At 37.0% G+C, this 25874-nt stretch overlaps 1 protein-coding gene across 1 annotated transcript in view; it reads right to left on the bottom strand.

Moving 5' to 3' along the window:
• Positions 1-24297, bottom strand: part of LOC309959513 (uncharacterized protein C5orf34 homolog) — a 30898-nt gene extending 6601 nt beyond the window's left edge. Inside the window, exons 1-11 of the mRNA XM_082835838.1 lie at positions 24161-24297; positions 20420-20653; positions 20178-20267; positions 17209-17852; positions 15019-15120; positions 11422-11545; positions 5823-5914; positions 4578-4647; positions 3748-3918; positions 3233-3327; positions 1788-1886 (exon numbers count right to left, since the gene is read on the bottom strand). Of these exons, the coding sequence (XP_082691964.1) occupies positions 1788-1886; positions 3233-3327; positions 3748-3918; positions 4578-4647; positions 5823-5914; positions 11422-11545; positions 15019-15120; positions 17209-17852; positions 20178-20267; positions 20420-20614 (1682 nt within the window). The 5' untranslated portion in view covers positions 20615-20653; positions 24161-24297. The remainder of the gene's footprint in view (positions 1-1787; positions 1887-3232; positions 3328-3747; positions 3919-4577; positions 4648-5822; positions 5915-11421; positions 11546-15018; positions 15121-17208; positions 17853-20177; positions 20268-20419; positions 20654-24160) is intronic.
• Positions 24298-25874: the final 1577 nt, after the last annotated feature.

The following is a 25874-nucleotide window of genomic DNA, read 5'->3' as shown; positions in this document are numbered from 1 at the left end:
CTTTAATGCTGTCACTCATATGATAAACCAACGTCTTATAAAATATCTCCTGTACTATTTTTTGACAAGCATTCCTATTAAAAAGTTGAACGAGTAAGCTAATAATATAGGGTGAGTTGGAAATAAAATATTGAAATACAATTTAGGTAGCTGTATATTATGTTTACAGCTGAAATACAATTTAGGTAACTGTTTATTATGCGATCTCTTCTCTCCCTTCAACCTATCCACTTTGACAAGAAAACAAGAATCATCTGATTCTTGTGGAGAGGTCTTAGGCTTTGGGAGGGGAATGGAGCTGTTCAAGTGCTGTATCTCCCCTCCCCAACTCCTCAATTCCTGTCTCCCCTCTGCTCCGCGTTGCTTCCACCCATAGCTGCTTTCACCAATCTGTACTTCTCTTACCCCCTCACTTCTCAGTTTGTCTTGACAGTTATACTCTTCTAAGCTTTCATATAAAAAGGCTAGCATTTTACAAACTTTGCCAGCTGAGCAATGATGAAGTAACCAATTTTATAGCCATGTACAATTTCCCTTTCTTCCCAACTATGTTTTTTGCTAGCTATTAAGGCAACTTTTCTGCTCCCAAACTGTAGCTGAAGAGAGGGACCTGGAAAGCTGAATCCTTAAGATATCTGGATATTCAAATAACATCTCCTGATTTGATTGTACCTCTTTCTCTAAGTAACTTAGGAAAAGGTGATAAGAATCAAGCTTATTGTATATATATTTTTTCACCATGCACCATGCACTAAGACACCTTACAGCTTACTTCATTCTTTTTATTTATTTATTTGGCTGTGCCAGGTCTTAGTTGCGGCACGCAGGATCTTTAGTTGCAGCATGTGGGCTCTTAGTTACGGCATGTGGGATCTAGTTCCCTGCCCAGGGATCCAATCTGGGCCCCCTGCATTGAGAGTTCGGAGTCTTAACAGCTGGACCACCAGGTAAGTCCTCTTACAACTTACTTTAATTTAAAGCTTCCTAAAGTGTTCCTGATATCCTTCTTTTCCAATATAATCAGATTATACTCTTGCAGTGACACTAAACTTCCTAAGGCTCTTTCTTCCTGTCATTTTTCCATATAGGAACTTGTAATTCTATGAAGTCTGAATTCCTCTATTGATTACAAGGTCTATTCCTATCCATCAGAGTCACACTACACCCAAGCAGGTAAGTGTCTGCTCCATAAAAACTAACTTCTTACTATCTCCACAAGCCAAAATACCCTTTTTTACCTCTGCCCTTGCTTCCTCCCTAAAATGTCTTAATTTCCCTAAATATTCCTTCGGAGCCCAGTTCTAGTCCCCTGCACACTGAAAGGCACACAGGAGGGACTGAAATCTTGCTTTATTTGTTGATTTATCAATTAATTTGGGGGAGGCAATTAACATAATAGAAATTATTTAAAAATCAACTTTTCCTGAAAGCTTGTTATGTTAGTCAACATTTTATTTCCTTTAATATTACTAAGATAAAAAAATATATATCCTCTAAATTTTTCCATAAGGTTTTCAGGATGAATTTATTACACTAAAAGAGTCACCCATTTTGATATGAAGTTTTCAAATCTTCAGATGAAATATACTATGATGAAAGGTAATAAATGAGATATCCAATTAAAGATATTTTCAAGATTTAAGCTATCAAAACATCATAGGAGTTAAATATATTTAACTAAGAGAAAGTTTTTTTCGGAAAAAGAGTCAGTTTACCTTTTAACATTTTAATTTTTGAGGATTACCTGGCTCTTCTACACAGATTAAGTTTAAAATAAATACAAATACCAGTTTTCTTCCGGAACAGAAGATGAAGGATGTGTAGGCATTTCTTTCTGACTAGTCTGGGTCAGTCTTCTGCACCATGATATTACTGTTGTCACATATCTAGATTGAATACATTAAGACAGATATTTGAAAAATGAACTTGTAGAATATTTATAAAAGCATTTAAAAATTGGAAAAATCATTAAGACGGTTTGGGAAAAAAGAATAAAGAAAAAATTCTAAAGTAGGGCAATTTTTAAATCATTTTCATTGGAAAAAGAAAAAGCAAGTTTTTCTCATTCATCAGGAATAAGATGATTTACTCACATATATGATTAATAAAGATGAGATTTAAGAATCAGAACACAGGTTAACACTTGGATTTCATTCAAAGTTCTAATACCTAAATTCTCCTTTTAGTTTTTCAAAGTAAAATGAATTTCATTAAATTTTATCATGAAAATGTCTTTACACACAAGACTTAGTGAGCATTTGCTTTCTAAAATTTAAACCAGAACACACCTGTTAATGCACACACACACACATCCAGAATTACATATAACTCATCAAACACACAAAACAAGTATCAAGTTCAATAAAATGAATGATTTGGAGTGACTGGCTGAAATAAATAGTTAATGTTTGCTAAACAGACACTATCTTTTGAGGCAAATTATTCAAACTAGCAATGAATGTTGGAGCATTTAAACCAAAATGCAATAACTCCCAACAGAAAAATAAATTCAAGAGGTAAAAAAAGCAATTGTTTTGTGAACATCCTCAAGTAAAATCACTAACATGTCAAGAACATCACAAAGAGAATGATTATTATAACAAATTACATAAGCCAAAAGAGAAAAAGCATATTCATAAAAAGCTGATTTCAAGAATCTTCTCCATTTTAAGAATAATCGTTAGCTAGTTTGTTTTATTTCACTTTACAGAAATAATACATAAGTTTAGTTATTTGTGGCTGTAAGCCTTAGTTTAAATTGGTTAGGGGATTAATTAGTTAACTGGTTAACACAGCTGACCACAGTCCAACCTCCACAGCAAGCCAGTTATATCTATAACACATTTCTTTTGAAAAATCACTAGAATACAAATGGAAATGATTAAAGCTGACCTGATCTATTTAGTTATGCTAGAGACCAATATAACTGTAAACCCTGAAACCTGCTGAGGAATTCCCTGGAGGTCCAGTGGTTAAGACTCTGCGCTTCCACTACAGGGGGCGTGAGTTCGATCACCAGTCGGGGAACTAAGATCCCACAAGCCACACGGTATGGCCAAAAAAACAAAAACAAAAACAATGCAGCTACTGAAACCCGCTGAAATGACTTTATGCATTTTCCACATGGAAAAACTGAAAATATATATAACATTTAAATAATGTTTTTATGCTTCCTCTCTAAAAGGAAGTTGTTTACTAACATGAAATTATTTTTTTAATTGCTTTCCAGTACCTTTCATATGGTCCAGGGTGTTGAATCTGAATTAACTGATTTTGTCCATCAGGAAAAGTTAACTTACACCAACATAAATTGAGACCTCGATTTACCTTAAGAAGCAAGGAGGAAAGGAAAGTTTTAGTATTCTAGAACTGAAAAACAAAACCTTCTTTTTAATTAATTTTCAGTTAAAAAAAAAAAAGAAGTAGACGAATCATTAAAACTTTATTTTGACTAACTTAAAAGTTTTGTTTTACATGGGATATGGGTATTATTTAACCACCACCCTTATATAGATAATTATCAAAAGAACAAAAATACTAGTCCCTCTCTCTATAATGAGTTACATTTATAAAAATGACGATTTGTCACACCTTCCTGATTTCTGCTAGGAAATCCAATGAGATCAGTAAAGCCTCTTGACAGATTTTATACTTCAAAAAATAGAGATACTGTGGTACTTCATTTTCTATTTCCACAGATTAAAAATAAATAAATAAAAAATAGATTTCAGTCTGAAGTATAATTACCTGTCTCTTTTCAATAAGAGAGCTGAAATTCCAATTCAGGGTTAGAGTAATGCCATCTAAAAAGACAGCATGTACTTTGTCATCAGAGTATGCAAGAAACCTTCCCACGTTGGGTATGAACGATTCTCTCAAAAGCAAAGGCAGTATATTGCTATCATTTATCCCAGGTACCTAAAACCAGAAAATAAAAATAGCAGGAAAGACAGTTATCCACTAATAAGATTGAAATGATTAATGAACACTGAGGCAACTTCAGATTCTCATTCAGAAGTTGAATATTGTAGAACCCTTATGGATGTTTTGACTTTTCCAGAAGTGGCTACCCAAAAGAGTCTATTGTAAGCAGATTAAGTACTAATACCTTTGGAAAGTCACCATTCTGCTGAACTTTACATAGAAAATAGACAAAGATTAGGAACTACAGCAACATATAGGTTTATAATCAAAGCAGTATAGATACAGAAATCAAGGTCTGAGAATCACTTCCTCCAAGTCAGCATTAAAAAAAATTTACTTTTACAGTTATGGAAATAGAATGAATACTGTAATATGTTTCAAAATAACTATGTTTTCACATACTTCAAATCCAATCAATTCCCCTGTCCTCCCCCTCTAAGAAAAAAGAAACAACAAACTATATACAGTAAAAGTATAACATAAAAGCCCAGTTTTGCAGTGTTTATCTATTAAATGGATTTTTTAAATAAACCAGTATTAATATTACAAAGACTTTCTCACATGACTTAGATGAAAGTAATTTGAACTTATATGTATGTATACAAATAATAAAGCAATTAAAAATATCTTGCTTTTAAAATAATTTAAGATACCATTTTCCAGCAGCATATATGATAGTTATGGCTTAAAGAAAGCTTCATCTTGGCACAATGCTGAAGAATTCTGTGAACAAGAAAAATACTACTTAAACATTTGCAAATAATGTCATTTTCCAATTCTAGCAACCCATTCTCACTGCTATACAACATTTTAGGCAAGTAACTCGTTTCCACAAAAATACGTTTGGACCTCTTTCTTCCTTAAGCCCCTAGAAGGGAACTACTACTGTTGCTTCCCTTTGTGCTAATCTTACATAATTAAGGTTATTCCTCTAATTTTTAGCAATGAAATGACTCCAAATGGAGAGGATTTTCAGAATTTGCTCCTTTTTAAGAAGTGACAGATTCACAGCACCTGAAAGGTTTAGCATAGTCTAAGAGTGGTGGGGATGTGAATCAACTGTCCCTAGAAAATCAAATGACCAGTTCTGCTCCTTCAAATCTACTTTAGAAGTTGCTTAAACATAAGTTTATAAAACAAATAATTTAATTCAACAATCCACTTTCATTCCTCTCGGTGCCACAGACTGATTAATGAATTAAAAAACATATGAACCAAAGAACCAAACTACAGTTCACCTTCTGTTCATTCTCAGAAATCGTTATTACTCCTAGGATAATAAAGAAGTATGAAAATTCAAATGTATCATTAAATCTTCAACTTGATTCCAAGGAACAATAATGATGCCACACTTACCTAGAGAAAAGGCACTTATTTTCTTCCAGCAGTTGCTTGCCATATGTGGATGTTTCTCCATATTTAACTTCAAATTTCAAAGCCAAAAGTACTTTTTTTTTTAAATAATTGGGATTTTGTTGTTGCTGTTGTTTTAATCTTTATTTATTTATTTGGCTGTGCCGGGTCTTGGTTGTGGCACAAGGGATTTTTGTTGTGGTATGTGGGATCTTTAGCTGCGGCATGCAGGATCTTTTAGTTGTGGCATGCAAACTCTTAGTTGCAACACATGGGATCCAGTTCCCTGACCAGGGATCGAACCCGGGCCCCCCTGCATTGGGAGTGTGGTAGCCACTGGACCACCAGGGAAATGCCAAGAAGTACTCTTATAATGACATTGTGATCACTTTATTTTATAAATGATGAGACCAGAAAAGTTGACAGATTTTACTAAAGACATTTCCACTGTACCCACCAATTCTTAATCTCATCCAAACCACTAGAAAATGTATCAAGTTTCTCAGACACATAACACTTGATTCAGTTGAACGTGAAGCACTTACCTGGTTGCCTGTTTAATTAGAGAACAAACAGAAAATGGACTTCCTGGTCTATCTGGAGGAAGGTTATTTACTGAATAAGTTTTCTCTTCTCTCTGAAAATTAGTTTAAAATTTTAAAAAAGATTCAATAATAAATTTTGGCCATTATTACTTAGCTATTTTTTTTCCTTAAAATATGTATTTATACAGTGAAAAGGCAAGCAGTTATTTTAAGTTAATCAACAGCCCATAAAAGGTAACTTTAAAAGGTATTTTATGATGCTTTTCCATTTTCCCTTTTTTTTTTAAAGTTTAGAATTCCTCCTATCAAAAGTTATCCTACTCAAAAATTACATTCTAACAGCCTATAACTTACTGCTCAATTTAAATCTTGGCGGTACTCAAATTAACAAACTAATTTCCCTGTGCATTAACAGGAAACCTACCATAAGCCCCTTTTTCCCTTTAGACAGGAAAAAAAAAAAAGAAGGCGGCGGCTAAATAGGCTTAAAAAACTGTTTTAATTACTATTTTAATTGAATGGCTATATCGTTTTGTTGTATTTTATTAATGGAAGAACAATTGCTAGTTTGTGTAAGACAATATTATTATTTACAAGCTCAACTTCTTGAATTAGAAAAAAATGTTGTTTTGTTATTCCCTCTGAATTTCCTCTTTCTGAGACTCTTTCATGCTAGTGTTTACCAGGACTCTGTCTCCAGTCTTCTCTTCTGATTTCCTGTTTCTTCTTGGGTAATCCCAGGAGGGTCCAAAACTGTGTTCATAATAAATATCACAACAGCAACAACTAACATTTATTAAACAGATGATACTATGTGCTAGGTGCTATGCTATGTAGTTTACAAAGGATTATCTCATTTACTCCTCAAAATAATCCTGAGAGATATGAAATATTAATGTCTATTTTTTAGATAAGGAAACTGAGGCTTGAGGGCTAAGTAGTAGTAGAGGTCTGAATTGAACCACAAGAGAGTGTTGCCCATACTCTACCATCAGTGAGAGAAAATAAGCTTCAGAGTCGGAGCTGGATTCAAATCACAGGTGTGCCTTTTACTACTATAATGATGGGCAGGTTATACAAACTTGTGTTAAGTCTCAGTGCCTACAACCTATGAAATGGGGATACTACCTACCATCCACATTGTCCCGAGGATTAATAAAATAATACATATATAAAGCAACTGGGACAGAATTTAGTCTATAGTATGGTACTCAAAAAATAATCTCTCCTCTTTTATCCTGGACTGTAGACTTGAATATCTAAATCTCTACCGGATATTACAAAGACATTTCAACTTCAACATGTCAAAATGAAATTACCTTCCCTTCAAAATCTGCATTTTTTTCCCTCCCTCCTACTTCATATTTACCTCTGGTATGTCAATCATTACATGTTATTCCCTCTTCCTAGAACTCAGCTCCCTCCCTCCATCGCCTCCCTTTGTCTGACTAACTCCTACTTTTCCTTCAGCATCAGGGAAGCCATTAAGGAGGTCCCATACGCTAGGTGAAATCCCCTAGTTATGTCTACAAGCACAGAAAACCTCTATTCCTGCTTCTTGGTTTCCATTACAATTGCAATTTAATGTTTTATACTTAATGTTGGTCTTCTCTGCTAGAATGGAGCTTCGTGAAGGTAGGGGCTGAATCTGTTTTGCTGACCTCTGTATCCTCAGCATTTATTAGCACAGTGGGCTAAGTCACATGGTAGGCACTCAAAATATCACACCTTAATTATTTATGTCCTTCTCTATCGGATACTGAGTCCCTCGAAGGTTCTTGTCTTTTTCCACTGCCTAATTGCATCAATTCTAAAATGCTTATTTTTCACGATTTAACCTCTCTGAAATAAAGATGCATCTTACAATTAAGAGTTTCTTTCAATTACTATCAGGCAGATGGGACTGAACTATAATAGAATTTAAATCTTTTATGGAAATCTCTTGGTAAGTTCAAAAAATGCCATCATCAATACACTTTCGGTTTAAAAATTTTTTTGGTTTAATCCAGTGCCTGGTACCACCACTCATTGATTAATTCAATAACTTGGCATCATTTTCAACTCCTTCCCCATCCCCAATATCCCGTTCAGTCATTAGTTCTGTCTCCTTAATATTTCTTGGGTCCATTCTTATCTTTCCATTCTCATTACCACTGCCTGGCCCTAATACTTCCTTCTCTGCACTACTATACATGTCTTCTAACTGGTTCTACAGCTTGAAGTGCCACTGCTTCCCCATCTCAGTTCATTTTCCTCTGAAAAGACCTAACAAAAATATGATGTCACTTCCCTACTTAAATCCTTCAGTGGCTCTCCAAAAGCAATAGGGTTTCTCATGCTCCATTAGTGAACTGGCTCAACTTGGTCTAATCTCTTCTGTGGACATATCCCCCACCATTCTACCTCTGTTTTAGTCTACTACAGCCTACCACAGCATTTTCATTTCCTTCAACATTCCATACTGGCCCCAGACTCTTGCCTCCAGTTAGATGACATTTATCTACTGTTCTATGCACTAGCAAAACAGTGTGTTGAACAAGACAAGGCTTACCTCTAGGTGGGTTAGTTAGTAAACAAACACTGATCAATATGAAAATGTCACAAAGTACTAAATGCCAAGAAGAAAAAAAGAGGAGGGTACCTTGATAGGGAGTGTCATAGGTAGCTTCTTTAAGGTGGATAGTCAGGAAAAGCTTCCTTGAGGAGGTGGCATTGAAATAGAAATTCTAATGACAAAAGGCCAGCCATGCAGAGAGTTGAGCAAGAACAGTGTTCCCTTAGCTATATGCTCCTCTAACATCCATCCCGCTTTTGCATAACTCCTCCTGCCATGTCTTCCTCCAGAAGGCTTTCCTGGAGCCTCCCAAACAGGGTCAGGTACCCTTCCTTATGTGGACCCAAAGCATCAAGTGTTTATCTCTATGGAAGCACTTACACTGTCAGTCCCTGTCAATCTTTCCTCTTTGAATTTTTAATTATACAAGCAATGATACATTACTACATTTTGGGGGGGGGGGAAGAGTTCAAAAATATAAGATTTCAGCCCCTCCCGACTCTTCCTCCCTCACAAAATCCCAGATTCCTCCCCAAAAGTAACCACTTCAGTTTAGTTTTTATCTGCCCAGATCTTTCCCTGTGCATTTACATGTGTATTATATACAGTAATATAATTGGGTTTGGGGTTTGTTTTTTGTTCTTTACACAGAAGATATCATTGTACATCTTCTCATGCAACTTTTTTTTCACTCAACAGCATTTTGGAGATCTTTCAGTATCTGTCTTTCTATGCGTCTACATCTTCCTCATTCTTTTAAACTGCTTCCAACATTCCCATGACCTGATCACCACAGCTTATTTCACCATTTTCTACTGATGAACATTTAGATTACTTCCAGTTTTTCACTACTACAAACAAGACCATAGTCCACATCCTTGGCCATGCTTCTTTGTATATATGTGCTCATAGTTTTCTAGGATAGATACCTTAGAAGCAGAATTTCCAGCCAATTTTACTTGGTATTATCAAGTTGGCCTTCATGAAGGCTGAATCAATTTACACTCCAATCAACACTATGAAAGCACCCCTTTCCCCCATACCCTTGCTGGCAGTAGATATTATCAACCTTTTGACAATTTGATGAGTGAAAAATATTATATCATTGTTATTTTAATCTGCATTTCTTTGATGCAAGAAGTAAAGTTGAACATGTTTTCAAATACTATGGGTTACATGGCATAATCATTCTTACCCTTTGCTCATTTTTCTGTTAGGTTTTTTTCTGGTCTTTTTATTAATGATTTATAGTGTACAATATTTTCTTCCAGGCCTTTGTCTTTTTTACTTTATCTAATTTAACAAAAGTTAAATATTTAAAATTTAACATACATTTAAAAATTTCAAGCTGATCAAACTTTTCTTTATGCCTTCTGGTTTTGTGTATTGTACTTAAGAAGGCCTTCCCTATCACAACACTATAAACACTGTCCTTCTATTTTCTTTTAATAAATATAAAGTTTGGTTTCTTACATTTAGCCCTTTAATCCACCTGGAATTTATTTTGGAATATGGGTTAAAGTAAGGAGCAAACAATTTTACTCCCAAAAGAAAGCAAATTCTTTCTAAATCTTTTCACTCAAGTAGACAGAGAAGAATGAATGTGTTGCTCACTGGGGTCTGAGTGTGTAAAGCCCAAAGCAGTCCACCACAAAGGCACAACTAACTTGTCTGGAAGTTTTATCTCCAAAGCACATGTGATATGTTTGCTTCAGTATAAAAATTATCACCCCCTCCCCACGACACCTTTGAGTAAAACTGAAGCTCCAGGAAGATGTTCTGTATTTGCCTTGTAGTTTTTGAACTCTCGATACATAGCAGTCAGTAGTGTGGATGTATATGCATACCCATTCTATTTGCCTGTTTACTGAATCATCTCATGCACTACACACGTGCGCGCGCGCGCACACACACACACACACACACACACACACACTACTGGTCATGCTTTCATCTCATTTGCCTGTTTGCCTGACTGACTGACTACTAGACTGTGAACTCTTGACTGCAAGAACGCTTCATCTTTACCCAGTGCTTAACAGAGTGCCTGCCTATGAATGTTCAATTGATATTTATTGAATAAATACTTTCCTACAAATAGACTTCAGCAGGGAATCTGCTCTAATATATGCTAAAATATTTATGAATAAAATGATACTTGGGATTTACTTAAAAATAAATAGGAAGTGGAGGGGGCAGTGGGAAGTATAGATGGAACAAGCTGGGTAATGGGTACATGAAGGTCTGTTACGCCAGTCTTTCTGCTTTTGCATATGTTTGAAATTTTCCCTAGTTAAAAAAAAATCTGCTCTAGTTTTAAGTCTTCTTCCTAGCAACCGTGATAATCTTATCACTCAAATACTCTGTAATAGAGAAAGAAAACGTATTATGTTCCATCCTGCGAAGCAAAGCTGTGTGATACTATAGTAATCCCTATAAAAGGGTGGATTTCAAATGTCAGACTGGGAACAAGCAAATTTAGACTATTAACAAAATTTCCACATGATTACATTTTGGTCTGATATATTAAATAGATCATGTTATGTTTCACTGTTTTCAACAACAGAATGATCCTGTTCAATGTTCTAATTGTATATGAAGATTTAGGAGTTAAGAGGTGTTTTAAATATGCAAGCAATTGTATGTGGAGAGAAAAGAATGTGCTTTTTAATATGCAAATATTAATTCAAAGAAATATACTGATTCCAAATAATATTGCTGGTTTCAGTGTTTCCTATTAATAAATTCTATGACAGAAGAAATTTAATTTCTGATTTAAAGACAAACTGCTTAGGCAAATGGATGACAGAATACTGGATGAGAATACAGCAAAAATAAGGCGGTTAGTAATTACTGTGCCAATGCTGGCAGTAAGATTATATTAATTCTCTAGACTAAGAAGTAGTAGCAAGAAATTTTATAGAAGATCAAATTTCCCATATATATATATATATATATATATATATATATATATATATTCAGAATTATTTATAAACAGCCATGTACCAAAAATCTTCTTGAGCTGAGACCTCATTGTCAACTTACCTCTTCTGATCCTTCTTGAATGTAATAATATATAAAATAGTTTCCCAAATAAGCTCCTTCTGATTTGAAAACAGATCCATCTCCAGGATAAACCTCTATTGAGCTCATATTTTTGTGGGTAAGTCTAAGGAAAAGAAATAATCATTAAAAAAATATTTTTCTCATTGAGATTAACATATAGATGATGGCAATCATATTAAAAAAAAAGGTAGTATGAGGGGTTTTTTTGCCTATCTAAAAAAAATGGATCATTTCATACTCTGTACATCAACCAGCTAAATTAATTTTTTTGGAAAAAATAAACAGAACACCCAGAATTGGTTAATGTATCTATTTCAACTAAGCTCAACTTCTAGAAGTCAGGCATCTTGTCTTATCATCCTGGTATCCCACTGCCACTCACAGTGGCTGGTACATTATAGTCATCAAAGCAATGCCCACTGCATAGGAGTTAAATATGACAACTCCAGAGCCTAAAAATAATATTATTCTGTAAAAATGAAACTAGTAGAATCAATACCTGATGGATGAGGTTAGCCATGTGTAAAAGGAGCCACCCCTAAGAGAAGGTGACTGTACCTGGCTGCAAGGTATATACCCAATACCCAAGGTATTGGGTATATAATTTATAAAAACTTAAGCCAAGTCAATTTTATCGAAACATATATGAAGAACATATTGTCAGAAGGGGGTGGGTTTAGGTCTCATTTGTTTATTTTTGTTTTTATTTCCATTACTCTAGGAGACAGATCCAAAAAGACATCACTGCAACTTATCTTTTGAACACTCTTTGGAGTGTTCTGCCTATATTTTCCTCTAGGAGTTTTATGGTTTCCAGTCTTACATTTAAGTCTTTAATCCATTTTGAGTTTATTTTTGTATATAGTATTAGAGAATGTTCTAATTTCATTCTTTTACATGTAGCTGTCCAGTTTTCCCAGCACCACTTATTGAAGAGACTGTCTTTTCTCCATTATATAGTCTTGCCTCCTTTGTCATAGATTAATTGACCAGACATGCGTGGATTTATTTCTGCGCTTTCTATCCTATTCCATTGATCTATATGTCTGTTTTTGTGCCAGTACCATACTACTTTGATTACTGTAGCTTTGTAGTATAGTCTGAAATCAGGGAGCCTGATTCTTCCAGCTCCATTTTTCTTTCTCAAGATTACTTTGGCTATTTGGGGTCTTTTGTGTCTCCATACAAATTTTAAGATTTTTTTGTTCAAGTTCTGTGAAAAATGCCATTGCTAATTTCATAGGGATTGCAATGAATCTGTAGATTGCCTTGGGTAGTACAGTCATTCTAACAATGTCGATGTTTCCAATCCAAGAACACGGTATATCTTTCCATCTGTTTGTGTCGTCTTCAATTTCTTTCATCAGTGTCTTACAGTTTTCGGAGTACAGGTCTTTTGTCTCCTTAGGTAGGTTTATTCCTAGGTATTTTATTCTTTTTGATGTGATGGTAAATGGAATGGAATGTTTCTTTAATTTCTCTAAGTTTCTCTAAACCTAATTAAACTTAAAAGCTTTTGCACAGCAAAGGAAACCATAAACAAAACGAAAAGTCAACCTATGGACTGGGAGAATATATCTGCAAATGATGCTACTGACCAGGGATTAATTTCCAAAATATATAAACAGCTCACACAGCTCAATATCAAAAAAACAAACAACTCAATTAAAAAATGGGCAGAAGATCTAAATAGACATTTCTCCAAAGAAGACATACAGATGGCCAACAGGCACATGAAAAACTGCTCAACATTGCTAATTATTAGAGAAATACAAATCAAAACTACAATGAGGGTGCTTCCCTGGTGGCGCAGTGGTTGAGAGTACGCCTGCCGATGCAGGGGACACGGGTTCGTGCCCTGGTCCAGGAAGATCCCATATGCCGCAGAGCGGCTGGGCCCGTGAGCCATGGCCGCTGAGCCTGCGCATCCGGAGCCTGTGCTCCGCCAACGGGAGAGGCCACAACAGTGAGAGGCCCACGTACCGCAAAAAAAACAAACAAAAAAAAACCCTACAATGCGGTATCGCCTCACACCAGTCAGAATGGCCATCATCAAAAAGATCACAAATAACAAATGTTGGTGAGGATGTGGAGAAAAGGGAACCCTCCATACTGTTGGTGGGAATGTAAATTGGTGTAGCCACTATGGAGAATAGTATGGAGGTTCCTTAAAAAACTAAAAATAGAGTTACCATATGATCCAGCAGTCCCACTCCTGGGTACATATCCAGAAAAGACGAAATCTCTAATTTGAAAAGATACATGCACCCCAATGTTCACAGCAGCACTATTTACAATAGCCAAGACACAGTATTAACCTAAATGTCCGTTGACAGATGAATGGATAAAGAAGATGTGGTATAATATACAATGGAATACCACTTGGCCTTAAAAAAGAATGAAATAATGCCATTTGCAGCAACATGGATGGACCCAGAGATTATCATACTAAGTGAAGTAAGCCAGACAGAGAAAGACAAGTATCATATGATATCACTTACATGTGGAATCTTAAAAAACAAAACAAAACAAATGAATTTATTTGTAAAACGGAAATAGACCCACAGACATAGAAAAGAAACTTGTGGTTACCAAAGGGGAAAGGGCAGGAGGGATAAACTGGGAGTTTGGGATTAACATATACACACTACTATATAAAAAATAGATAACCAACAGGGACCTACTGTATAGCACAGAGAACTATACTCAATATTTTGTAATAATCTCTAAGGGAAAAGAACCTGAAAAAGAATATATGTATATACATACACACACACATACATATATATGTATAACTGAATCACTTTGCTGTACACCTGAAACTAACACAACATTGTAAATCAACTATACTTCAATAAAAAATTTTTTTAAATAAAAGTAACAAATAAAAACAAACAAAAAAAAAAGAGAAAGGGGTGGTTTTCATGCAGAAAAAGGAGACCCCAAAGAACAAAAATTTCACAGATCTCTTCTAGCATTATTTACAGAAGTGAAACTCTGAATCTAGCCAACACTTGTATTCCAGTCACTAGTGAGGTATACTTTGTGGTAGAATAGGGATAATTCAATAGAATAGTGCAGACACAGAGGAGACATTCAGTGAATATTTGTGGCATGAATGGTGGCTGAAATCTCTTCTAGGCTAGCTAACTTCTCCTCTAATTCCATGCTCAACAGGCATCCTTCTGACGTGACTAATTCAGATGACTAGATCCCCTATTGCTTGGAAGGGGTATCCTAAATAACTGGCAAAATATTTCATTCACAAGCAAAACTAATTCCTCATTGGCTTTGGAGTTGTCACAAAAATCTTGTGAATATGGGTAATGTGAATTAGTCACAAGACATCTATGTGGACTAATAAAATTATTAATTAAATTTTATTCAGTTTTAATTAAATTTAAATTTAATTTAAATTTTATTAGTACACATAGAGATCTGTAAAACTCAGGGCCAAACACAGGAAAATGGTGGCCCCAGGCAAAACTGTACTCACGGGGGAGTCTATCCACAAGGGTAGTCCTATACCCTCTGTGACATTGCTAAATAGCTCCAAATGCAACACAAGTGCCTTACCTATAGGTGATACCCTTGTACCAAACCACTTTCACTAGTTCAGGATAGGAATATTCTTCTTCAACAAACTGTCTCTGTGAAAGTGAATCACAAAACTCCCACCTGTGAAGGACAAAATACAAGCTATTAATTCTGGTTGCCTAACATAATTACCTTTAGAAGTGAACAGAACAGTGCTACTGTAGTAAGATTTATTTCTTGCTTAAGTCATTAGATCAAAGAAAAGTAAAAATTAATATGAAAGTGCATTAATGAAATTTAAAACTACAGTTAACCCTTGAACAACATGGGGGTTGGGGGCACTAACCCCAGTGCAGTAGAAAACCGAGTACTGTTATCTCTGCCTCAAAAACAAAGGAGTTTATAAATGACTCACCCAAGGGCAGGAAGCTGAAACAGTTTGGATAAAATCAGCACTCAAACCCTAGTTCTGTTGATTCCCCAAACTGTGATCTCTAATCGAACACAAACTTTCCCCCCATACTTAGTTCATTTAAAGATCTGAAAAATAAAAATACAGCACTAATATTTATTGAAAAAACCTGTGTATAAGTGGACCCACACAGTTCAAATCCGTGTTGTCCAAGAGTCAATTGTAATTTTATTTTTCCATGTATTTTTCTTAGTATTTTTAATAATCTCATTATTGAATCTCAGCATAAATACATCAATTAAGTTTCACTAACCTTTAAAATTTAGGATTCAAACAATAAATATTTACTGAAATATCTATGGTGAGCCAGGCACTGTGCAATACACACTATGGATATGACACCCAAGAAAGCAGACATGGTCCCTGCCCTCAAAGGAGATTCTATCTAGCAGGGACATAAAGTAGTAGATACTGAACATAAAGAAAAGAGAATTACTGTATGCTATGGGATTGTATAGAGCCTAATCCAATCTAGGGACTTCAGAATAATGACCCTAAGGAAGAAAGGCTTATTTATGCTAAGACCTGAAAATGAGCATAAGTTAGCGAGCTGAGAGAGATAAAAGGAGTGTTCCTGGCATGGAAAGAGTAGGTGCTGTGGTAAAAGAAAGCTTGGGCAAGAATTCTATGGACTGCAAGAAGTCCAGTTTAGCAAGAGTAGAGAAAGCAAGGGCAAGAGTGGTGAGGATTACAGACCCACGAAAAGACCATATAACAGAAGGCCTGTTAAGCCATGCCTAAGGATAATGGATTTCAATCAAGGCCAGTGGCAAGTTATTGAAAAACTGTTAATTTAGAAGCATAAATCTCTTGTGATGTGTACTTATAATACTGGAATTCCCAATTCTAACTACATAATCGTGACAAGGCTAAAAATCATTCCCATTTTTTGTTTCCAATAACAAATAGGTACTCAGAAGACTACCTGGGATCATATCCCAATTCTACAAGCACTAGGTGTGAGACTGTGCTTGAGTTATTCAACATTTCTGTGTCTCAAGTTCCTCTACAAAATGGGGTTGATAATAGTACCTACCTCATAGGGTTACTATGAGGACAAAGTAGGTAAAGTGTAACCATGCCTGGCACAAAGTAAGTGCTCTGTGTTAGCTATTATCATTATTACTACACTACTTATACAGAGTTCATGTTACAAATCTATAACCATTAGGCTATTCATTTCTTAGTGAAGGTAAACGGTCTGTACCTAGCCAGCCAGAAGCCTCTCCATGTTTATCCCTGTTGAAGATGGACATATTTACAGTCAGTTAACCAAAGACAAGGGTGTCCTCTGAGGCTATGTATGAAAGAAAGAACCCATGATCACACACGTCAGGTCCATGCTCCAGCAACAGAACTAACAGGTTCCACTGAGCAGCAGCGGATGCTTCCCAGGGCTCGCTCCCACAGAGCTCTGTGCCGTCACTTACCACACTTTAATAATCTTTTCAGTGATAGTGACCCTTACTAGACTCTAAGCTCCTAGAAAGCAGGGACTCTTCATCTCTACAGTCTCCATGCTTAACAAAGTACCCAGTGTAGTCAGCCTTCCACCAACATCCAATGCATGGATGTGAAGTAAGAAATATAAGCAACACATTAGCCGGGGACATTATTTACTATCCGTTACAAGCAAAGTTTTAGATCAACTGAACTTTCCTTATGAATGGTATCAGATGATTCCGAAAGAAAAATGATCCTTAGGTAGGTCTGGTTCTGACAAAAGCATTAGGACAAATAAGTCATTCTTCCATTACCTGTGCAGGTGTGGGACAGGACAGCTTAGTAACAGGGCCCTGGGAAGAACAGAAACTTCTTTTCCTCTTTCCTCAGAAACGTCAGAAGTTAAAATTCTCTTCTGGGTGATATCTGCATCAGTTCCAGACATATTGCTGATATTATTATGAAAACGAAGTGCTAAAGACAAAGGATATTCCCATTCCTCCGGACAGGAGGCCACTGACCAGCACTGCTTTACCCACGTGTATACACACGTGTCTTTTGTCCCAGGTGAAGACAGTGCCTCCCTCCCTTCAGTTCCATTTACACAACTCTTCTCTAAAGGTTCTTTGGATTTCGTGATCTGATAATAAAGTTCATTTTCTTTATTCTTCAGTCTCTGTCCTGAAAAACTTCCATATGTACAGATTTTGCCAGCTTTTTCAACTAGTTTGTCCTTTTTGGCTTTATTATTTTTTTCTGACAGTACTATAGATGAGTCTGGCTTCTGGCTTACTTTACACAAAAAATGTACTGTAAATTCATGCTGAGATTTGGGCAGGCAAAGGTATGCGTGACCATCTAAAGATGATATCTTCACGGTGCCACTCTGCATACATATCATGCCACCATCAGTATCAAGATCGGGCCATCTTACTTCTGAGATGTCAGTGAAGATACGCTGAGTTGAGGGGAGAAAAAGGGATGGTATTTTCTGTTAACAGTCCAATTTTTCCATACATTTGATACTTACATATTACTTAAGAAAGCTCTTAAAGTTTTGTGTTCTACTACCTAGAAAGAATGAAAAATGTCAGCCTATATATGGTTTTCCAGAGAGCACTTGATATTGTTAAGATTATTTCTCAGAAAAGTAGACATAAAACACACACACACACACACACTCTCTGACAAAAAGGACAGAAAAGAAGAAAAAGAAAAATCATCTTGGTTATATTTAATGTTAAACGTATTTTGATTTAAAGTGTACACTGCATCAGAGATAAATAGATTTGCAGCCCCTCTCCAAAAGTCTACTCTGAAAAAGAATATAAATGAGGGAAGACCAGCACTACTGTATGAAAAGCAATCATAACCTAAATGGTATGGAACAAGCATAACAATCACTGACAGAACAATTTAGAGAACACAGAAACAGACTCAACCGTATCTCAAAATGTTACATACGATAACATAAGTTTTTCAAAACAAGGGGGGAAAGGGAGAATTACATATTTAATAAATGGTACTGAAATTATTGAACAGCATTTGGGAAATGCTACCTCAAAGGATTATCACATGGACTAAATAGGATAACATGTATAAGGTACTCGTCCTACATAGCACCAGGTACAGCACACACTAAATTCCGGGCGCCTTAAAGGGTAACATTTAAAAAAATCGAATTACTCAGAGGTAAACTGATCTGGACCAACAGCAAACAGATTCATAACAGGTAACAGTGCCTGTTGCATCCTTTCATATAAGATAAAAATGGCAAGTGTCACATAACAGTCTTTTAATCAGTTAAGCTTTTGCCAATTTACACATTTCACCTTCCATTTATATAAAACCTTAGATTTACGAAAACTACTGTCAAGAAAGCCTGGTAAATTTACAGTGCTATCTATGTGTACAGATGTTGGTGTGCTAAAATTAAGGGAAGTATTCATACCATTTGCAGCAACATGGATACAACTAGAGATTACTGTACTAAGTGAAGTAAGTCAGAAAGGGAAAGACAAATACCATATGATATCACATATATGTGGAATCTAAAGTGTGGCACAGGGCTTCCCAGGTGGCGCAGTGGTTAAGAATCCACCTGCCAACGCAGGGAACACGGGTTCGAGCCCTGGTCTGGAAAGATCCCACATGCCGCGGAGCAACTAAGCCCATGCGCCACAACTACTGAGCTTGTGCTCTAGAGCCCGTAAACCACAACTACTGAGCCCACGTGCCACAACTACTGAAGCCCATGCACCTAGAGCCCGTGCTCTGCAACAAGAGAAGCCACTGCAATGAGAAGCCTGCTCACCGCAACAAAGAATAGCCCCCACTCGCCACAACTAGAGAATGTCCGCGCTCAGCAACAAAGACCCAATGCAGCCAAAAATAAAATAAATTAAAAAAAAAAAAAGAAAAAAAGAGTCATGTACCCCAAGGTTCATGGCAGCACTATTTACAATAGCCAGGACATGGAAGCAACCTAAGTGTCCATCAACAGATGAATGGATAAAGAAGATGTGGTACATATATACAATGGAATATTACTCAGCCATAAAAAGAAACGAAATTGAGTTATTTGTAGTGGGGTGGATGGACCTAGAGTCGGTCATACAGAGTGAAGTCAGAAAGAGAAAAACAAATACCGTATGCTAACACATATATATGGAATATATATGGAATCTAACACATACATATGCTAACACATATAAATGGTTCTGAAGAACCTAGGGCAGGACAGGAATAAAGATGCAGACATAGAGAATGGACTTGAGGACGCAGGGAGGGGGAAGGGTAAGCTGGGACGAAGTGAAAGAGTGGCATGGACATATATACACTACCAAATGTAAAATAGATAGCTAGTGGGAAGCAGCCGCCTAGCACAGGGAGATCAACTCGGCGCTTTGTGACCACCTAGAGGGGTGGGATAGGGAGGGTGGGAGGGAGACGCAAGAGGGAGGGGATATGGGGATATATGTATATGTATAGCTGATCCACTTTGTTATACAGCAGAAACTAACACAACATTGTAAAGCAATTATACTCCAATAAAGGTGTTAAAGGAAAAAAAAAGGCAGAGAGAGAAACTATATAACTTCTGTGTCTCAATGTACAAAATATCAAAACACCCTAGTCTGTGGAAATATATAGGCCTATGTGTTCTATAGCAACATGTCTATGCTCAAAGTGTCATGAAGAAAAAGACTAAATATTAAACTACCTGTTTGTAATTACTTGTCCTCAAATATTTGTTTTAAAAATGAAGTTTAAAAAATATTACCATTTTCCTTTCAGAAGGTATGATGCTTTCAGATAAAAAAGGGCAAGTAGCAAAGGAGTTGCGGAAATCTAGGGCTCGCTGCAGCTGCTCCTACAAAAAGAAATACAGAGTAATTTAAAAAGATGATTTGAAAATCAATTTAGAATGACAGTAATCCGGAATACTAACTACTTTCCATATTCTGGCCACCTCAACAGTATTTTAGTAATAAAAAGAGTAGTTTTTGTGTCATCTTTACTTACTCGGTACGTGCTAATAACAAAGTGTGTCCTTTGGCGAATTCTTTCTGGTTGTTGTAAAGGATGTGCTGAAATAGGAGGTGCTTTTTCAAATAAAAATTCAGAGCCACAGGGAGAAAGCTGCAATCTGGAACCATCAACATATTGTACCTCCACTGAGTCATCTTCATAAAGTACTATTTGCACTTCAGCCGCCATTATTGTGACTATGGCTAAAATGTCCTTCCAAGGCAAAGGCTGAGGAAATAAGAAATACAGTAGCACCAAATAGTTCTCTTCATGTACAAAAGTTCTATCAAAATAAGTGAACATAAGCAAAACACAAAATTGCCATTGCATTTACTTTTGTTGAATGAAAAGTGATTATCTTGCTATACACGCTTCTGTGATCTGAATGCCTTCATTAACCCCAAGGGCTCTACTCCAGTGTGGAAGATAACTGAGAGGGAGATGGCCCACCAAGTTATAAATGCCCTTATCATTTTAGTAGCTTTACTTCTGAAGTTTAACTTCTGAAAATTGTATGCTCAGTATCTCATTTCAAATAACAAGCAAATTCCATCTTTGCAAAAAGAATACAGCAAATCATTTGTAGGACATGTAAAAGGCAGGCCAAAAGTAACTATTAGGCCTAAGGGAAAAGAACACCTGGATTCTTGCCCCTAGCCTGGCATTAAGGAAGTAGATCCATGTCTCGACTCAGAAAGCTAATTAACCAGCTAGTGTCTTAGATTCATCCTTATTTCATTGAATTCAATTTCCTCTTCTTTACCTCTGAAATGTCTCTGTATTTTCACTTACGCTTTCCATATAAGTGTGACGGAAGGGGAATGGAGGGCTGGGTTCCAACTCCACTAGCTCATAGCTATAAACCACAGGTTGGCTGGGTTGGTTGTTTCCTTATTTGTAAAATGGGGGTAACAGGATCGTTGTGAGGATTAAATGAGACAACATGTATGACAGTGGCAGTAGTGTGAATGTTGCCTTGTAGGAGCTCAGTAAATTTTATGATTCTTTCTAAAACTAACTCCATCCCCTTCTAGGACATCATCTCCTTCTGTTACTCAGGTGATAAAGTTTCACCTGTCAGAAAAAAAAAACTTTCCATGGATACCACTTTCCCCAGTTTACCTCTATTTCCTACCAATAAACTTCTCAGGTATAGTATCCACTCAGTGTCGGCTTTCTCTCCCAACAATCTTCGATGAATTGCAATCCAGCTTTCTCCTCCACCTCTCTACTGAAATTGTTTCACAACGGTTACCAGTATCTTCCTATACCCAATGACTTCAGTCTTCACCCTACTAAACTGGTCAACGTGTGACAATGTTGTCTATCTTCCCTTGCACCAAACTTCCTCTTCCTCTGCCTCTTATTTTTTTAAAAAAAGGGTGGGGGGTGCGCCATGGTCCCTCCTCCACCACCTCCTCTATATCTATTGCTCTTTTTAGTTTAATCATTCCTTTTCTTCACCATTCTCTCAAATCAAGGATTCATCAGCACCTGACCTTAGTTAGTCCCCATTTCATCTCTTCTTACTAGATACACTCATGTTGCTTTTATGCCCACCCTTGCCTTTTAAAAAAAATCTTACCCCTTTTCAATGTATATAATTAGCTACATATGATATAGCCTATAATCTTTTGCAGAATATGTCAGCATATAAGTAAATATTAAACCAATATTAAATGATCTCTCCTGAGGAAATTCACACAACTTTAATCATTTTCTTTCTCTAGAGAACTTCCAAATCTACCTGACCTCTCTCCAGAGCTTCCAGTTGCCTGCAGGACCTCTCTTCATGTCCCTGTTCCACAGATACATCAAACTCCACATGACTAAAATGGAACTTAATCACTCCCACCAAAAGCAGACTTCAGTAATACCCCCTAATTCACTTTCACTCAACTCCCTGGAGGCCAGTCTACAAACGATAGCTAGAGGGACCTTTTAAAATAAAAATGAGATCTAACCCTTCTTGACTTACAACCCAACATTTGCACTTAGATAAAACCTGAATAATTTTTTTAATTAATTTATTTTATTTATTTATTTTTGGCTGCATTGGGTCTTCTTTGCTGTGCACGGGCTCTCTCTAGTTGCAGCGAGCAGGGGTTACTCTTCGTTGTGGTGCGCAGGCTTCTCATCGCAGTGGCTTCTCTTGTTGCGGAGCACAGGCTCTAGGCACGCGGGCTTCAGTTGTGGCACACCGGCTCAGTAATTGCGGCTCACGGGCTCTAGAGCACAGGCTCAGTAGTTGCAGTGCATGGGCTTAGTTGCTCCTTGGCATGTGGGATCTTCCCAAACCAGGGCTCAAACCTGTGTCCCCTGCATTGGCAGGTGGATTCTTAACCACTGCACCACCAGGGAAGCCCCAAACTCAAATTCTTAACCACAGCCTATAAAAGCCATACAACCTGCCCCCATCTACCTCTCCAATGTCATCTTCTACCTCTCCAATGTCATCTCCTAACCCTCTCCTCCTTGTTCAGGACAACTTAGCTATGTTGGCCTTTTTAATGTTTTTTTAAGAAAGCTGTATCACATGTCAGAACCTTTACACTGTTCCTTCCGCCTAGCATGTCCTTTCCCTGGCTCATCACATCGCTGGTTCTTTGGCACCGTTAATATCTCAGCACAAATATCTAACTTCCTCAAAGGCCTAACTTGACCAGTTAAAGTTGTTCCCAACCATCTCCCAATCACTTTTTAACCATTTCATCGTTTTTCTTCATAATATCTATTACTATCAAAACTGTTCTATTTATTTACTTGCTTTTAGTCTTTTCCCACTAGGACATAAACTCAATCAGAGCAGGGCCCTCATCTGTCTTATTCACAGTTCTATCCCTGGCACCTAAAACAATACTTGGCCAATAATAAGGGTGCAATAAATTTTTTTTTAAATGATAAATATATAAGTAATATATAAGAATATATAAGTGAATTTTAAAATTCTTGCTCCTCCTTAATTTGCAATTTGAGTTAATGGCATCTCAATGTTAGCAATATTTGATTTCTCAGTGTTTCCCTTTACATCCAAGTAACAAGTCCTGTTGATTTTGTCAGTCTCCCCCATAAATCTGGCTCCTCCTTTTCCTATTTCAGGCCTCAACTTTCCCCTCCATTCCTGTAGACTGTCTGGGACCTTTTTCCAATTTTTCCCCTCTCCAATCCATTTCCAGCACTGCCCTCACAAGTAACTTTCCACAACCCGACCATACCAACCGCTTTACATCACTTGTCTACATACCTGTTAAACGGCAATAAATATTCATAGCAATAAATATATTTATATTGCAGCTATATGTATCATATATATGCATGATATCAACTTGCTATTTCTGAAAAAAACAAGTGCAGATACACAGTTGGAAAACATATTTTCTGATAACAACTGGAAAAAGGTCTTTAGCCAAGTTTTCTTTTTTTTTTAACAGCTCATTGGGGTATAATTGTTGTTTAGATTATTTAAATAATCAAGCATACACAAGAAACAGTAGAAATGTCTAAAGTTCCTGGCATCATAAAAAAAATAATCCAGCTCCAACCTAAATTTCCAGCCTCATCTCTACTGTCTTATTCCTGTTTGTGTTTTCACTACCCAGCACATTACGTCCGAGTACATTTAACGATCAAAAAGCCACAAGTTTGTTCTTGACATAAACGGGAACCTCATTTTTCAAAATGCGCTATCTAGTTACAGAAAAAGCCTCATCAAAACAACCAACATCTTAAACTCACACAGCAAGCAGTTCTGAGCTGAAAAGTCGTGGAAATGAGGACAATCAACGGCCCTTGTGCTTTTAATTTGCCAAAATGGTCGGAGTAGAAACGTCTGCGCCCGCCCACGACTGCTTCTCGAGGAATTTGTTTTGAGTTTAACAAATTACCAGCAAGTTATGTTTCTCGATGAAAGAAAACAATCATAACCGAGAGGAATAAGGCCACAGGGAGAGTATTTGGCGGTCTTTCGTCGAGTCAGAGGAGCGGAGGAGCAGCGGCAGCAGCATCGACAGCTCTGACCCCGGAGAGGAAGCGAAGGCAAACAGCTGCGATTCAAACCTTCCCGCATCTTAGAAAAGCTGCCCCACTTTACAAATGAAGACCGGAAGTCCCGACCTGACCGCGCCCTCCGCTCGCATCGGGGGACGGGACCGGAAGTAGGGGAGGCGGGGGCTCCCAGTCCGGAAGCTGGTCCGCTCCTCTCCGGTTTTTACTTCCCGTACCCCACAAGGAGCTGGTCTGACCTGGTTGTTTCCAACCTGGTTGGGACTTGCATTCTGATGGTCTATCAGAGATAGCTACAGAGGTATAATTTAGTGGAGTAATGGTTATTTAAATAATCTAAGCAATTATACGTCAATAAAGCTGTTAAAAAAATTGGGCAAAGATAGAGACCTTCTTTTCCTAGTTTGGTATCAGAAAATGACTTTCAGCAGTTTCTCTGCACCTTTTAAATCTTCTTCTACAATGGCGAGTGGACGCGTCTGCTATATTTATTTATTTCCATTAAAACAAGTATTTATGGAGAGCCTTTTACGTGCTGGGCGTGCTGGGGATAAAGCAGCGAATGAGACCCAGGGTTGAGGATGGGGGCTGGAGATTAACTGGAAAGAAACGACTGGACAATAATTTGATCACAGTTGTGATAAGTGTTCCTAAGATAAAATACAGAGGTCTGTGGGAGTATATAGTGGGCAGACCTAACCTAGACTGAAGAAATATTTTCACTGAAATCCAAAGGCTAAGTAGGTGTTAGCCAAGTAGAGGGGGAAAGTGTTTCAAGCAGAGGTAACAGCCTTGTGTTAAGGCTCTGAGGCCCAAAGGAAAGATCTGGCCCCTTAAAAGGGCTGAAAAAAAAAAAGCCAGTTTGGTTTAAGAATGATTAAAGAGAAGAGAGAGGCTCTTCTTAGGGGAGAGAAGCCTGAAATTGGGCTATAGAGGTAGGTAGTACAGATTTATGAATTATGGACTTTATCTTAATAGCAGTGGTAAACTATTACAAGGGCTTTAAGCAAAAGGTGGCAGCACTAAGGGATTGAAGTATAGCTCCTTAAATTCATCTCCATTTTTAAAAGTCTGATATGCAAATTGACCTCAATCTTATGTAAAGTGTAATAAGGGCATCCTCAGACAGCCATGTTTTCATTGATCTGTAACATCAGTTTTATTACACAGTGCTAACTTAGGTCCTATCCAACTCCCACCTTTTCCCCCTCCAGTGTATAAGAACCTCCTATATATAAATTCTGTCTACTACAGAGGGGTTTTGTGGTGCTTTTTGTACTTTAGAAAAATTCCTGGAACTGCTGAATAGAGAGTGGATTGTAGGATACGAGAACAGACGTGTGGAGCCCAGTAAAAGGCTTTTGAAAGAGCAACAGGAGAGATGACGGCAGTTCAGACTCAAGACTGGACAGTGAGAATGGAGAGCATAGCTCCAAGAAATATTTAA

The sequence above is a fragment of the Leucopleurus acutus genome (genome assembly GCF_964270905.1).
Source record: "Leucopleurus acutus genome assembly, chromosome: 3".
In the NCBI taxonomy this organism is placed as follows: Eukaryota; Metazoa; Chordata; class Mammalia; order Artiodactyla; family Delphinidae; genus Leucopleurus; species Leucopleurus acutus.
Note: the sequence above shows the minus strand (reverse complement) of the source record. Positions and strands in the feature narration are given on the sequence as shown.